The following is a 16,784-nucleotide window of genomic DNA, read 5'->3' as shown; positions in this document are numbered from 1 at the left end:
GTCCGTTGTAAGTTTGCTGGCTATAGATCAACTTCTCAAAGTGTGAAATTCATGAGATTAAAGAATAGCTAAATAAGGAAGATGAACCCCAAATACTAACATCACTGCTGGAAATGAATTGGACTTACAGAAACATCTGCATCTCAAAGTATTGTGCTGTTTTGTTCGTGACATAACATCTTGCCATTTTTATGCATTTGCTGAACTGAACAGGTCAGAAAGATTTTGGTTGTCAGGAGATTTTTTTGCCAGTTTAAAGTGGAGTAAATGGTGAAATAAAACAGACATGCAGGAGAATTATCTAAGGGTAATGTTCAGGAGAAGTCAGCTTGCTGTCAGGTTTATAATAAACAGAGTAGTTGGGGTGGGGTTAACATACTGTATGTACTGTATGTATATACTTACTGATTTGACTTATGTTCATGCTGCATGCCAGCCTGGATGAAAGGGAAGCAGGAATGAGGCTGAAACTATGTATATCTTATAATTATGTCTATATATTGGTTTGCAGCCAAGACAGTGTAAGTCCTGGCAGCTCTGAGAGGCTCTGGCAGCAGATCTGATGCGATCTGATCCAAGTTCAATCATAACATTTCAACAGGCCAAGATGTAGTGGATACTTTTTTCTTTTGAAATGTTGGCACTGCTGAGTATTGTGTTGTGTTAAATGAGCTATCTAAAGTTTATTTTGTCTTTGTCAGTCTGACAGCAAGCCGAGCTGAATTCCTGCCTTTATAATCACGTGGACGCTTTCGTGTAATGATTTCATTTTTGGACAGGACTTTTTTTTTTTTTTTTCCGAGTTGCCATCCTAATTATGGACAAAGTAATGTCAGCAATGAGAAGTATTCAAGTGTGGTATTGACTAACTAATTGGGACTGAAATGGGACCGTAGCAAGTATCTCACTATCCTCGCTCTTATTTTAAGAAGCTACAAATTATATTCAGCCACTAAAAAAGCCTGGAAAGCTGGAAATTAAAACGGAAGTACAAGGAAGAGTTGTTTCTATAGAGATGATACACCATCTCGTCTGTTCACATTGCAACTTGTGTCATGACAAATCTTTGGTCTGAACTGGGTTTAAAATCCCAAAATATCCAACATAACATGGAGAAAAGCTGAAAATCTAAACAATTGAGAACACTGCATCTCTGAAATGAAAAATAACAGATCATCATAACTGTTAATGATTGACTCGTCTATTAATTAAATAATTTCAGATCAATCTTTGACCTCCGGTTCTCAACTAACACTTGAAACGGTGAATGTAAAAGTGCTTTTTCACAGAAATCCTGTCGCTGACCTGTCCGCAACCTTCCTCAACCCTTTAATGATTTTCAGATTCGTGAAAATCTTACCAACAATCCTCACTTACGCTCAGTCTCCTCCTGTCAGCTCTGGCCATATGACTTCCAAATAAAACCATCATAGTTGTGTCATACATAAGCAACGTTTTTCCCGGATATGTAGAAATAACAGTTTTGATTAATGGCCGTAGTCTACTCTATGGTTTCTCAAGAATAATAAAACAAAGTTTTTGGCAATCCTCATCACTGCTGAAGGCAGATGTGCCCATGTGCATTGTGTCAAAGCGTGTCATTGCCTTTAGTGTGCCTTTTGAAATATTCATCTACATTCCTCTCCTCCCTCACCAACACTACAATCTTCTTTTTCATCCCTGCAGCGTTAGCCTTTTGACATTTCTGTTCTTTCCCCTCTCCTCTCCTGCCATCTCTGCCCCCTGCCTTTTGTCATTGTTCTCTGTTCCTCTACTTGTTCTCTCTCCCTTTCCTCTCTGGTCTTCCTCACTCACTTTACCCCCTCTCCTCTTCATCATTGTCTTCTTCCTCTGCTCCCTTTCTTAATTTCAAATGCAGCCAGACTTCTGGTTCTTATTAGCCACTGTGAATGACTGGCTCTCCCTGTGTCTTTCAGATTCCAACATTTGCAGGAGATGTCCAGAGAACTGCAGGAAGTGCACCAACTCCAATATCTGCACAGAATGTAAACCTGGGATGAGGTAAGCCAGGAGTCATGCTGAACAGCTTCAGAGGAGACACTGGTCAGAGTTTAATGCATTATTAATTTTAGTGTTTTGACAGGAAGTGATTTCAGTCTTGCTGTGTCCGTTGCTACATAACGTGTGATTATGCGCCTTAAAACTTGCTGTGTTTCAATTTTTTACCATAGTAAAGGTGCAGCAAGATTTGCTTCAAACTTAACAATCACTGAGTTTCCTCTTAACAAAAACAGCATGGGGGATTTGATTGAACACAATTTTTCAAAGTTGCATCGAGGCTCCATGTCAACTACTTAACCACTGCAACTCCAAAGGTGTTGGTTTACTTAAAAGAAAGTACTTTCTGGGTGGTTCATAGTGTCTAAAACCCTCCTCTCCTCACACCTTTGTGATGTTAGACAGCTTTTGTAAGATTTCAAAGCCTACAGTCTGACATTCTCACACTTACAGACCAGCTGCGTTGCTTCTCTCTCAAGCTCTCGTCATTTATTCTTCACACAACTAGTTATCACTTTTTGTATGTACAAACAAATGCAACACTATTAATCTTCAAGGAAAGATTGACAGAAAATGTCCACGTTTCACCTCCTCACTGTGACGTCCGAAGTTTTGGTCCACCGTCAAGTGTGGCTGTTGAGAACAGCTAAAAACATGCCTGACTATAAACGCGATCAGACAACAAGTTGTACAAACTAGTTTGTTTCTAGCATACCTCCTGCCATAATGTTGATTGGCTGTATTTACATAATGCTTTTCAAAGCAGTGTGTCTTTCCCCAAGGACACTTCAACATGTGGACAGGAACTGGAGATCCTGAGCTCACCCCAAAATCTAAATACATATTTTTCTTCTTATCTGAAGTGCTATTTATCAGTCTCAATTGTGTTGGTGTGAGTTGCTGAGGGTTGGAGATATCGGCCGTCGAGATGTCTCCCTTCTCTCTGATGTAATGTACCCAGAACAATGTAACAGCAATGTCTCTTTCCAGAAACCATGACCGGGTTGCTGAAGATAATCCACAGACCTTGTTGTGAGCAGTTTCATGTAGGGACTATTTTCTTTCTACCAAACTACCCCCGCCAATTGTATCACTGTGCTGAAGGAAACACGCATCGACTAATGGACGAGAGGCTCATGCTTTTGACAGCGTAGGATGTAAACATTAATGCTGTCCTCGTCGGCTCAGCTGTAACATAACCTACCTCAGTGGTGCTAGGTGAGCTAGCAGTAGATGATCGCTTCCTATTGCGTAGTGATATGGCTGGCGGGTGTAGTTAGACAGACAGAAATTAGTTCTTACATGAAACTGCTCATATCAAGTTTTGGGTTTTTTTTTGCACTTTGAGCTCCACAAGCTGAGTGCCATCTAGCTCCATTATACTGGAGAGAAAGCAGACATCTCTACGGCTGATATCTCCAACACTCGGCAACTCACACCAACACAGTCAGATTAATAAATAGCACTGTGGGTAAAAAAATATGTATTTTTGATTCATGGGATGAATTGTTCCTTTAATGTTTCCCATGTGTATGAGGCTCATATACAACTCACCTAAATATATGGTTTCATTGGCAACATGGTGTCTGTGGGCTCTGTGTTGGACAACCCGTTAACGTTCGATGCCTGCTGCTACCAGACCAGCTGATATTAATCACAGCTTGTTCATATGAAGATCTAGCATTACAGCCCGTCCTCCGTCGTACTATGAACAAATACCTCTGGTTTTGTCTTTTGCATCAATTTGGCTTAAATGTCAGTGTTGTGGTTTCAGGATAAAAACCTTTTGTGTTCATCCTCTTCATAACACTGCAGAAACACAGTGTTGCTAATTTAGACCAGCATATTGTGTTGCACTGTGGTTTGGGTTCTCAGCATGAACCAGTGAAACCAAGGCTTCCCAACTGTTTTCCACTTGGGACCCAAATTGAATAAACAGAGTTTCACCCCGTGACCCGGGCTTATTAAAGCCCACATACACTCATGTCATGCGGAGACCCACAAGAAGTGGAGCTGTTGCCCATTTTGGGTTGTGGTCGTCACTTTGAAGAACCTCTGATCTAAGCCATTTAGTTATCCATGCAGACATGTTGCAGTTCATTTTCTGGCCACTTCCACAGCAGCCTTTTCAAACCGCCCCAACTACACTTGACCTGACAAAGGATAGGGCGTTTCAAAAGTGCTGGAATTCCTGATAGGTCATGAAAGAAACACTTGTGAAGCGCTTAAACATATTGCGGTCTCGAACCCAGCTTTAAGTGTTCAGTGTAGCCAGAGGTGGAGGTGGGGACACTTGTAAGCCATAATTTCCTCTGAATGCCAGCGAGACCACAGCAAGACACATGCTCGCACACGCACATGCACACACACACAGTCCTCCATTCAGTACACCATTCATGGCTGGTTAGGAGCCGAGGAGGAAGAGGGGACCAGACGAGATCGTTTCTGGGAAACGTTAGCTAACGCAGACCAGCTGTTTTTCAGTTTAGCGCGACAAGCTCACCAACCTGTCCTCACTGTGACTTCACAGGATTGACTTTATAACCTCCAAACCTACTTCCTGACTTAGCTCTACACAAACATCTGGCACTTGGAAAATCTCTTATATATATTTCTTTAAAACAACAAATTCCCTTTGACTTCAGTTGAATGTGGAGGATACAGTATTCCTGCACATCAGTGAAAAAGTAAACTAGGCCAGCAGCTAATGTGTACACCCACTTGGTATCACTGGTGGTGCAGCTGTTTCGTTTTTATTCATTCTTCCTCAATAATTACCATGAAGAAATTTCTACAGAAAATCCCTTAGTAACAGCTGGCTTTTAACAGGCAAAATTTAAATCAGCAGTGTGTGGGATTTAGTAGCATCTAGCGGTGAGGATTGCAGATTGCCACTAGCTGAAACTTCTCCTGGTTAGAATTCCTTCAGTGTTCAGGACGTTTTGTACCAGGAGCCGAAATATCCACAGGCATCTCTTCTTTTTCAAAACAAATGGACAAGATGATTTAAACCAGTAGAAACACCAAATGGAGCAGTTTCTCTTTAAAAATCAGTGTTTTTCCAATGCTGTTTGGCACATCGTGGAGGGGCTGTTAAGTACAGTGGCTGACACGAACATGTGAATGCCCGTGTCTAGAGCCAGTGTTTGATTTGTCCGTTCTGGGCTACTGTAGAAACATGACGATGCAACATGGCAGACTCAATAGACAAGGATTGCTCCCTATGTAAATATAGATGGCTCATTCTAAGGTAATGAAAGATGACATTTCTTATTTCAGGTGATTTTACTCTAAAGAACACATACTTATGTTAGATTTAGTTTCTGCCAATTTATCCCTCTAAGTCCTACACACTGGAGCTGTTTTGCAGCAAACAGTTTGGAAATAAGAAAATATCGGTTTTTCTTAACCTTTCTTAAACTCACGTGCTGCCATCTGGATGAATTTTATGTTGGTACTTAAAAGGAAATTACTTATTTTTACTTGCTTTTTCTTCCTGGTGTTAATTCTAAAGGTATGAAGATGTGTCTTTTTCTGTTTCTCTGTCTAGTCTTCAAGGAAACAAGTGTCAAATGACCTGTGACCCAGGAACTTATTACAATGGCCACAGAAGGACTTGTGAACCTTGTCATCGGGCATGTGCCACCTGCGCAGGTAGGAAGTCGTAACACTTACTACAGTTACATTTATCATGTACATCAGTGTGTTCTTATGTTGTTTAGCAGTACTTGAGGTACTTGAGTACTCTGTTTGTTTATCATTTGATTTATAATGTTCTAACAACGTTTCTAAAGTGTGTGTCTGTGTGTTTTGTAGGCACAGGTATAGAGGCGTGCACAAAGTGTGCAGACGGCTACTTACTTGAGGACTGGCGGTGTGTGTCAACATGCAGCACTGGCTACTACCTGTCAGAGCAGACCTCAGACAACGGGCAGGTTCAGAGGTCCTGTAAGAAGTGAGTCAGCACACCTGCCAACACCTCGTCACCACAGTGACCTTGTAGATCTCCGGTCTACAAAATAAAAAAGGAAATCTAAAGCTTTAGCAAGTCAAGTGCATGTTTCTTAACTTTTTCTAGCACTACTTGTGCCATGTGCTCAGGAATGTAGGGGAGGTTGCCTTGGTTAGTGTAAGCATGCAATCGGTTAAGTGCGTGCACATATTAATCTCTCAAATAAATAACTGACAGTTAGATCTGAAACCTGAAACCCAAATACATGTTTACATGCTTTAATGGTCAAAAACACTGTATTTTCCTCACACTATCTGTGCTGGAACATATATTCACCCTCTGTTTGACGCACTTCGTTTTGGCGCCCCTCTCCCGAAAAAGCACAGTCTGCTCTAATTGGTCTGTGATTCTAGATCTCACAAATCTTGACATCTCTGCACCATCACTGCAGCCGGGGAATAACTGTAAAGTAAAACAGCGGCTCTTTCTACCTTGAAAAACTGCAAATAAAATCTCCATAACTGGACATGTTCCAGCAGGAATGTGATCCAAATTTTCCCTGACGCTAATGTGTAGCTACATGTATCCATGTAGGCTGCTCAATGTAAATACTTACAGCAGCGTGCCTGGAGCAAATGACCATGTAAAGAAATTTGTCACCATCTGATGTCACCTTATCTTGAAAGTAAAAAAATGTTGGAAAGGTTTGAAGCCTGAGATATTTACTCACAGGGATCTTTTACATATGTTAACCTTATTATTTCAAAGTTTGGCCACGTATAGTTTCGACATCTGACATCATATATCTATGACAGAAAATAAAGAAAAGCTTTAAACGTGCCCTTTAACAAGCCTTTCAGAACTGCCCTTGGTTGCACTTTGCAGTTTTTCCACAGCTCCATTACTTCACTCTTCACCTATGTTAACATGTGTGAGGAGAAAAAGGAGGGAAAGAACATGTAAACATGCTCATATTCCTGTTTGATGACAGTTTGATGACTGCTTTGCCTCCTATCACACCCACAGTCAAACTCCTCCACAGAGTCAGACGTCTTGTCTGCTTTTCTTATCGTTCCTTGAGGTGAACTTGCCTCCCTCCTTGACTTATTTATTGCTGACTTGACCCTTTACTTTATTTGATTTCTTAATTCTCTGTCAGCTCCTTCCTGGTCAGATCATTTCCAATCATTGCGCCATTTTCACACTCATTGTGAGAACTGTTTTCTTGTTGCAAGAGGGTTATTTCAGATATTATCCTATCTGGTTTCTGTTATGGTAACGACTGTTTTAAAAACTTCATGTCTTACATCAATCTAGAACTTCCAGTGCTTTGCAAACACTGCTTACTGGTATACACTTGAAGGGCCAAAGCAATAAATTACAGTTTAGAAATGAAAATCATTAACGAATTAAAGCAGTACCATAATGTTTTATTTGTACTCTGATGGGTCGCTGTTTTGTCCCTGGTTGTGTTTATACACTTATAATCTCGCCACCAGACAATCAGAGATCTCCGCCTTCTGATAGTCTGGGGACACTCCTTTCTAAAGTGTGTTTAACACACCGGCGAAAACAGCCGGCAACAAAGCAACGCCTCTTGCATTTTTTAAAAGGACACACCTTCTTGGAAATGTGCGCTCCCCCTTTTCTCGTCCGCAAGGAAACAAACACACAGCTTGAAAATGGATGCCGAGAGATTAAACTCTGTTTTATCAAACGTGTGCTCATCCGTGAAGAAAATATTTTTTCCAGCGGATGTCTTAGTTACAACATGATTGAGGTAACTGGAGTAGTTTCATGTCGTATCCGACAACGGGAGGCTTTTAACAGATGACGTCCTGATGTTAGCTTTGCTGCTAGTGTTAGCTGTCCCTGTCAGCTGCAGCCACTGATGCTTTCTAGACATCGTGATTTCCCATAACTGAATAAATACCACACATAGCAACACAAAACTGCTTTGCTAGCTCAATCATGGTGTAACTAAGATATCCGCTGGGAAAGATATTTTTTTCACAGACCGTTTAATGAGTTATTACCTATTACACCGCTAACGGCTAAGAAATAGTAATGTTTGTTCATTGTGTTTATAGACTTTACAAACATCGGATTAGTCTAAACGGTGATACAGTGATGTGAAAAATGTGATATATAGCTAAAAGCTCTGCTGGTTTTCTACCCGGAAGTATTTGTAAACAACAAGGCAATTCTCTCTATAGTCCGGCCGGACGGATGAGTCATGGCCTTGTAAAGGATTATGTTTGTTTCTTTTAGTTGGCGAGAATGTGTCGCCGCAAACGCGACAAACATCCACTAACTTTGACGGCGTTTTCTGCGAGCACGGCTGAGCCATTTTGTACCGCTACACGTGTTTCTAGTGGGACTATGTTTACAAGCACAAGAGTTCAGCGAGCCACCGATGGACCACCCTGCAGATTTACTATTGGTTCTGCAATGTAGGGAGTTTTTTTTAAACTCTGAAATTGTATCCGCCCATCTAAACACAAAATCAGGGAGAAAGTCATCAGTCTTTAGTTAAGCAAAGCATCTAAAGACTGACTTGTGAGTCTAATACACTTATGATGCACACCAGGACTTAACAAAAGTAGGAAAAAACATACATGTTTAAGGTGACACAAATGTTTTTCCTTCTTTGCAGTTGATATTTACACAAAACTGAATATGACTGTATGTATTCTTACCAACTAGCTCACTGCAGCAAAAAATCAAAAGTCTCATAAAGATTTATGTTTCTGTTTTGAAAGAATATTTTGATTTGTTCTTGGGCTTCATTATTTAAGACCACATTGGTCAGTTTCCTTGTAGTTCAGTGATCTGAGTGTATTTGAGAGCAGCAAATTGGAAAATTGACAGTTCTACAGTGACGCATCTTTGAAGAAAATCAATGACTATAAAGGCAAAAACTAACAGAAAGATATCTGAAACTCCTCTAACCTTGTAGAGGATATGTGAGGACAGCACAGAGCTGCATGGACTGCTTTCTAACTCTTCCTCCAACCATCGACAGGTGTGACCATAGCTGCTACGAGTGCTTGGGGCCCGGTGAACAGAACTGCAGCAGCTGTGTCACTGGTTACAATCTGGAGGCAGGAGCCTGTGTGGTCAGCACCATCTGCAAAGATGGTGAGTTGTCAACTCTCTTATCTACAAGATGAGCTCAGTGTGTTTAGTTTTTTTACTTGTTGCACTGCCTCTCACAGGCAGTGGATCGTCATCAGGGTGTCTGCGGGTCTTTAAAAAAAGTCTTAAAATGTCTTCAGAATCAGAGTCAGAAATATTTTATTGATCCCTGAGGGGAAATTGTGATTCATTACAGTCGCTTAGATGTAAAGAATAGACAATTATAAGAAGTAAGAATAAGAGTATGAAATAGAGGTATGTAATTATAAAGCAATAAAATACAATGTACTTTAAAATTAAAAATAGAATGTACATCATGCTACAATGTTTAACACTAGTACTTAAGATATTAAAATATTAAGAATAAAATATATATCATCACTGTGCTGTAAGTATGAAATGCAACTACAATATATACATCAATAGAATAAACAAGAATAGAATAAAAGTAAACATAAGAAATATTTACAGTTATGTGCATGATAAAGTCGTCTTAAATTAGATTTTATGAATATTAGCCCTAGAGGTCATTAGATTTTGAATTGTGAGATTCATCAGTCAAGTTCTTCTGTGCAAAAGTCCATATTCATATTACAAATCTTTTTACCAATCACTGAACTTAAAACTGTCTTTTACCTGTTGGCAAAATGTTTATTAATCTAATGCACTTTAATAACCATATTCCTACATAAAAACTAAATCTGCACAGGACCACATACATACTAATTACCTTAATACTTACCTGCAGTGCATGAATAAGAAAAGGATGATTCGTCCAAACAGCAGTCTTAAATTTGGTTTAAAAATATCTTGAAATAACTTAGAAAGAATTAAATTAAATGTCTGATACCTGCAGACACCTGGTTTTAGTGCATACTAGTATGATCTGAAGTGAGATATCTGTAAAGGCTTAAACCAGCGAGAGCATTGAGTTGACCGGAGTCACAGCAGGAAAAACATGCCTTTATACACTGAACAAAAATATAAATGCAACACTTTTGTTTTTGCTCCCATTTTTCACGAGCTGAACTCAAAGATCTAAAACATTTTCTATACACACATAAGACCATTTCTCACAGATATTGTTCACAAATCTGTCTAAATCTGTGTTAGTGAGCACTTCTCCTTTGCCGAGATAATCCATCCCACCTCACAGGTGTGGCATATCAAGATGCTGATTAGACAACATGAATATTGCACAGGTGTGCCTTAGGCTGGCCACAATAAAAGGCCACTCTGAAATGTGCAGTTTTGCTTCATTGGGGGGGGGGGGGGGGGGCACCATTTGCCTCACGCAGTGCAACACATCTCCTTCGCATAGAGTTGATCAGGTTGTTGATTGTGGCCTGTGGAATGTTGGTCCACTCCTCTTCAATGGCTGGCTCAGTGGTTCAACTTGCGACATCTGTGGCATTGTGCTGTGTGATAAAACTGCACATTTCAGAGTGGCCTTTTATTGTGGCCAGCCTAAGGCACACCTGTGCAATAATCATGTGGTCTAATCAGCATCTTGATATGCCACACCTGTGAGGTGGGATAGATTATCTCGGCAAAGGAGAAGTGCTCACTAACACAGATTTAGACAGATTTGTGAACAATATTTGAGGGAAATGGTCTTTTGTGTATATAGAAAATGTTTTAGATTTTTGAGTTCAGCTCATGAAAAATGGGAGCAAAAACAAAAGTGTTGCGTTTATATTTTTGTTCAGTGTAATACAATTTGATTCACAGCAGTATTTTTTCAAAATGTTCTCAGAAGTACACAAACTGTGGTCGAAACAATCTCAGCTGATCAAAGAGCCAAAGGCTCGACTCTCCCTGAGACTATTTTGCATCTCCAGATGAATTCAAGTTTGTTATATCCCACCGGGTATAAAGAATTAATTCAAAAGATATCTTTATTAAGTAAAGGCTAAGGATTCACCTGTGGCCTTCTTTTAAATGTTTGAGCTTTGTTCTAACGTCTTGAATCAAACTGCTCCAAAGCAGCAGGGCGCTCTGTCCTTGCTTTTGCCTTTTGTGCTCTTTATCTGAAGGTCTCACTCATGTTTTGCATATTACTAATATAAAACCTCTCTGGGATTACACACTCGCACATTCTTCTCGTTTTAACAAAAACTCCAATACTTTCTTCTGGTGTTTTTACTGTACTTTGTCATGTTGCCTTGGCTCAAAGGTTTCTTGTAGAATCAACATACACTCACATTTTTCTTATTTTTTGTAGTGCTCCATTTAATCTGCTTCTTTACAGTAATTTTCAGATCTTTACTTGCGCTATGCTCGCATCCTTTGTTTCTGTCTTTGCTTTATTTTCTAGTGTTTTCCGAATTCTGCATGTTTGGCTTATGGATCTTTCAGTGTAAATATTCCTGTCTCTCACTAACTGCCTGAGGTGATGGTCTTATTATGAGGCTTCGACTGCATGCTAGTCATGACCTTCTCCTTAAAAAAAACAAAAAGTCTGCAGTGATGAGATAAAGCTCTGAGGAGAAAAAATGTCTGCTGTTTGACCTTTCTGTTGATGATGACTACTTAAAGTGCACACTCCGTCTGTTTCCAACCTCCCTAAACCAAAGTGACCGGGAAAAAAAAGTGTCTGATTGGCTCACAGTTTGGACAGACGGGTGGTTCGCTTTAAGTTTTCTGTGATACACGAAGATGTGAATTTCAAAAAAACCTTCAATTTGCTAATTGTGTGATGTTTGTTTTTTTTCTCTCTCTCTCTGTTTTTCTCCCAAATCTGTTTTCCCTCTCTCCCGATGTGGATCCAATCACTCCTCTGGACAACAATAATTTTCCGCCTCGATGAACATCACCTGTGATTGGATCAAAAAACTCTTCCTGTCACCTGAACCTTCTCCTGACCAATCACACGGCTCTGCCTCCCACTCAACCATTTCTAATGGTTCTGCCCTGTGTGTGTGTGTGTGTGTGTGTGTGTGTGTGTGTGTGTGCGTGTCTTCCCACTCCCCTCCTTCCAAACTCCCCTTGTATCTCTTCTTCCTGGTCTGTGGAAAGCAAATGAAGAATCTTGGGCGGAAGGCAGTTTCTGCGTGCTCGTTAAAAAGAACAATCTTTGCCAGAGGAAAGTGCTGCAGCAACTGTGCTGCAGAACGTGCTCGCAAAAGGGGTGACGGGACGTACTCACTGGGCATAAAGGGAGTGCGGGGGGGACGTGGGGGCACAGGGGGCACCCCTCCTTCTCAAACCCCCCTGCCCACTCATTCACAGTCACATAATTTATAAGAGAATCTGTGCCTCTTAAAGGGACTGCATCGGAGGTGCGATGACAGGACTACAACAAACCTACCTTTTTTCTGTACGGGGACACACACACGTGGTCAGGGTGTAAAATGACTGGGACTTATTTCAAGAACAAACGAGCAAATGAAAACAAAAGTGAAAACAAACAAAAGAATAAAACGTGTCGGTATTTTGTTACCAAAGCATCGATGCCAAAATAATTGAACCTTCTTTTTTGTTGCCAGTGTAGGAAGCATAGCTTAAAACAGGAGCCACTCAGCCTGTGAATCTCTGAATACGTCTGTGTGCATTTTTATTTTGGCTCCTCTTCCTCCTCTCTTTCCAGTGTTAATGATAAACAGATGGAAAGTGAATATACAGAAGGAAAGGCCCTGGTTTTTCTGCCTGTAAATATACGTGAAAGGAAAAAAAAAGAAGCTCACTCAGTAATGTGAAAATAATGTCTGTCTGGGCTGACTTTGGCTGTGTAGGGGATGGAAGACAAATTCACACACACGGTTATACACACAGACGGATATACATACCACTCTCATGAACATGAACTCAGACACATCAATCAGCAACCACTTGAAGTTAGATGCTACAGTGTCATCGTATCTGAAGACTGATGCACATTACTGACCAAAATCACCTCATTTCATTTATTTAAAAACATGAACCTGCCCTCTGAATAGTGTGTGTGTTTGTCTTTATTGGTGTGTGTAGGAGAATGCCATTAATTCTTAATGTAAGCCCAGACAGCATTGATTCATTCCAGAGGTACTACAAGATGAGTCGATAGTCATTCCTTCCGGAGCTTTCTGCAGGGAAGGAAACGCTGCAGTGAGTCATAATGAATTTGTGGTACTAGGGATGCACCGATGCCCATTTTTCACTCATGGTGCAGATTCTGGTTTCTAAAGTTTTGCCCAAAACTGAGTATTGATTCCATCCATTACTGTGACAGAACAATTTAAAGCTCCACCATTACTTTGTTGTCACTGGATAGAATAATTGAAATATAGCTCATATTTGTTACAGGGAATTCTTCTGTGTGTCGGTTTAGTTTTGCCATATGTGACCCCGATAAAGGGAATTTTGTCCGATTATTATATTTTATCTGTATCGGTGCATCCCTACATGTTACTGTCCTCAAATAAAATAGAATTTTAGAAGTTTGTACTCTTCGTCATTCCATTGTAATGGCAATGCATATCAAACTGAAGTATTGCTCTACACTTTCAACACAGAAGGTCAATGACCGGCGCAGAAAATATTCTGTCGTTCTCACGTTTCACGTGCAGGTAAAAGGTCTCTCACAGACAGACGGACAGACAGCAAACTGCGGTGGTGCAAATCAGAGCTGTGATGGTTTTGCTTTCAGATATTTCAGAAAAGGAATTTTCTTCAAAATTGAATATAGAAGCACATTTGGGGTTAAAACTTCAAGTTCAATTAATCCATAGACTGTTTATAAGGATGGGCAACATGTCTCTGCTTCTTCCAACTGTACAAAAATGAAGCCAAAATATCCAGGGTATTGCTGCTGCCATCTTGTACTGGTGACGTCATTTCTCGAGTTCCCACCCATACATCTGTCCGACCAATTCTAGGCTGTGTCATTAAACGGGAGCACATGGGTATACTGGCCTATATATTCCAGTGGCTTTTAGGTGGTTGATAGGTGGTTATACCGTTAACGGACAGAAAAAGAAGTGGGTATATCCCATATACCTGCATGTATCCTCCACTACACCACTGGTTACAACGAAATGTATCAGAAGAACAAACACGCAAACACACATCAGCGTGATAAGAACTACCCAAAATGACATCTTTGGGAAAAATTTAGCGTGTGCTTTGATCTTTTTATTTGGCCCATGTCCCATCTGCTAACATAGAAGGGGCGGGGTTTATGAGCTATACTGCAGCCAGCCACCGGGGGCGATCGAGATGTTTTGGCTTCACTTTTGGGGAGCTGTCATGTTGCACATCGTTATTACACAGTCTATGAGTCAACCCAAGGAAAATCAGAAAACAGACACAATAAGGCAATCAGTTTTTTTTTTTATATTGACATCAAACCTTGAGAACTGAAAGTGAACCGACAGCATCACTGCAGAACCAGGGGTGTGTCTGTAATGTTAAATCACATTGAGCCAAAACTGTACTCACATTAAGGCCGACGGTCTCCTCCTGTCTGTCTCTGAACCTTACCTGGTGAAACTCAAAGGTTATTCTGGTGGTGCTGGTTTCTAATAAAGAGCCGCAAATATAATGTTTAAGATTCCTATTCTATTTGTGTGGGTTTTCACACCTGCAGCTTGAGCATTTACAGTATTAGATAAATTGTTGTACTGTCAACTGGTTATGGTTCTTGATGATTTGTAATAAAGATTGATGACTCCCCTGTTTTGGTTAACAAAAACTTATTCTTGGTCATTGTTTAAGATGACTTGAATTGACTCTAGATTGTGTGGAAGTAGACGCACACATACACCCCTCGTATAAAAGCTGTTTTTATTGTGTACCTGTGACATATCTGTGACAATGCATTATTAATGTTACTCAAAGTCCTAGTTTTGAAAATCTTTTTTTTTTTACTTAAGTGTTCTTATTAAAATGTTTAATCTGTTCATGTTTTCGTTTTCTTTTCAGTTTTCATTGATTATTATTATCGGTATTATTTCATCCATTAGAGTTTTTGTTTATCAGTTTCCTTTACAAAACATTAGGTTCCTTGTTTTGTTTTGTTTTTAACAAATTCATAAAAGGGAATAACACCATTGAAATTCAGACCATTGCTTCTACAAACTTTTAGTTTTTCAGCGCTCAACCAGATTGATTAAATGAAAGTTCCACATGCCGCAGGCAGAGCACTTAAAGGGAGACATGTGCACTCACTGACAATTAGATGGAAGTTTGAAACGGGTCAGTGATGCAAGGTTTTGCTGCTTTATTATAGGTGCAACCCTGAATTTAGAATGTATTTTTCAGCTTTCTGGCACTTTCTTTTCTCTCCATACAGCAGCAATTAATATTGTAGCAGTAGATAACAACAACTCCAAGCCTATAATGTAAATAATGCCATAATATACTACTGCAAAATCATTTCTGTTTGGAGAGGAAATCTATAAAAACTTGATTTTTTGCCATGTCATTTAACATGTCAGTGATCAGACTTGATACACATGCGGTATCTATGAAATATTGTGCACTCCTGCATGCTACGCAGCAGGTGTTTTATACCAAATTATAGCCGAACTCCCTGTCACCCCATATAGCTGTCTTTTTTTATTTTTTTATATCTATGTTGTGAAACTGATATTTAATGTACAGTCAGGTCCATAATTATTTGGACAATGATACAGTTGTCATCATTTTGGCTCTGTACACCACCACAATGGGTTTTAAATGAAACAATGAATACCTGCTTAAAGTGCAGACTCTCAGCTTTCATTTAAGGCTTTTTTCAAAAATGTAGTATGAACCGTGTAGGAATTACAACCATTTCTTCACACAGTCCCCCGAATTTAAGGGCTCATAAGTATTTGGACAAACTAACATAATCATCAATTAAACAGTCAGTTTTAATACTTGGTTGCAAATCCTTTACAGTCAATGACTGCCTGAAGTGTTGGACACATAGGCATCATCAGATGCTGGGTTTCTTCCCTGGTGATGCTCTGCCAGCTCTTTACTTTAGCCGTCTGCACTTCCTGCTTGTGTTTTGGGTGTTTTGCCCTCAGTTTTGGCTTCAGCAAGAGAAACGCATGCTCAATTGGATTCAGGTCAGATGATATGACTTGGCCATTGCAGAACATTCCACTTCTTTGCCTTAAAAATGTCTTTGGTTGCTTTTGCAGTATGCTTCAGGTCAATGTCCAACTGCACTGTGAAGCATCGTCCAATGAGTTTTGAAGCATTTGGTTGAATCTGAGCAGATAATGGTGCCCCAAACACTTCAGCTTTCATCCTGATGCTCTTCTCAGCAGTCACATCATCAATAAATACAAGAGAACCAGTTCCACTGGCAGCCATACATGGCCATGACATAACAGTACCTCCACCATGCTTCACTGATGAGGTGGTGTGCTTTGGATCATGAGCAGTTCCTTCCCTTCTTCCTTCTCTTGTCTTCCCATCATTCTGGTAGTTGATCTTTGTTTTATCTGTCCATAGTATGCTATTCCACAACTGTACAGGCTTTTTAGATGGTTTTTGACAAACTCTAATCTGGCCTTCCATTTTTAAGGCTAACCAATGGTTTGCATCTTGTGATAAACCCTCTGTATTTATTCTAGTGAAGTCTTGTCTTGCTTACAAGAGCAGCAGGATGAAAGCTGAAGTGTTTGGGGCACCATTATCTGCTCAGATTCAACCAAATGCTTCAAAACTCATTGGACGATGCTTCACAGTGCAGATGGACATT

The 16,784-nt window shown here is 40.1% G+C and overlaps 1 protein-coding gene across 3 annotated transcripts in view; it reads left to right on the top strand.

Moving 5' to 3' along the window:
• Nucleotides 1-16,784, top strand: part of pcsk5b (proprotein convertase subtilisin/kexin type 5b) — a 124,505-nt gene that overhangs the window by 71,838 nt on the left and 35,883 nt on the right. The window contains exons 17-21 of one of the 3 annotated variants that reach the window (XM_033618844.2): nt 1,938-2,022; nt 5,570-5,673; nt 5,836-5,974; nt 8,997-9,112; nt 12,137-14,988. In XM_033618844.2, coding sequence (XP_033474735.1) covers nt 1,938-2,022; nt 5,570-5,673; nt 5,836-5,974; nt 8,997-9,112; nt 12,137-12,243 — 551 coding nt within the window. In that variant the 3' untranslated portion in view covers nt 12,244-14,988. Of the gene's footprint in view, nt 1-1,937; nt 2,023-5,569; nt 5,674-5,835; nt 5,975-8,996; nt 9,113-12,127; nt 14,989-16,784 lie in introns of those variants that run through there. The other 2 variants (XM_033618843.2, XM_033618842.2) reach the window with 2 other exon arrangements.

The sequence above is a fragment of the Epinephelus lanceolatus genome, chromosome 9, assembly GCF_041903045.1.
Source record: "Epinephelus lanceolatus isolate andai-2023 chromosome 9, ASM4190304v1, whole genome shotgun sequence".
Lineage (NCBI taxonomy): Eukaryota > Metazoa > Chordata > Actinopteri > Perciformes > Serranidae > Epinephelus > Epinephelus lanceolatus.
The sequence above is the reverse complement of the archived record's forward strand: the minus strand, read 5'-3'. Positions and strand labels throughout refer to the sequence as shown.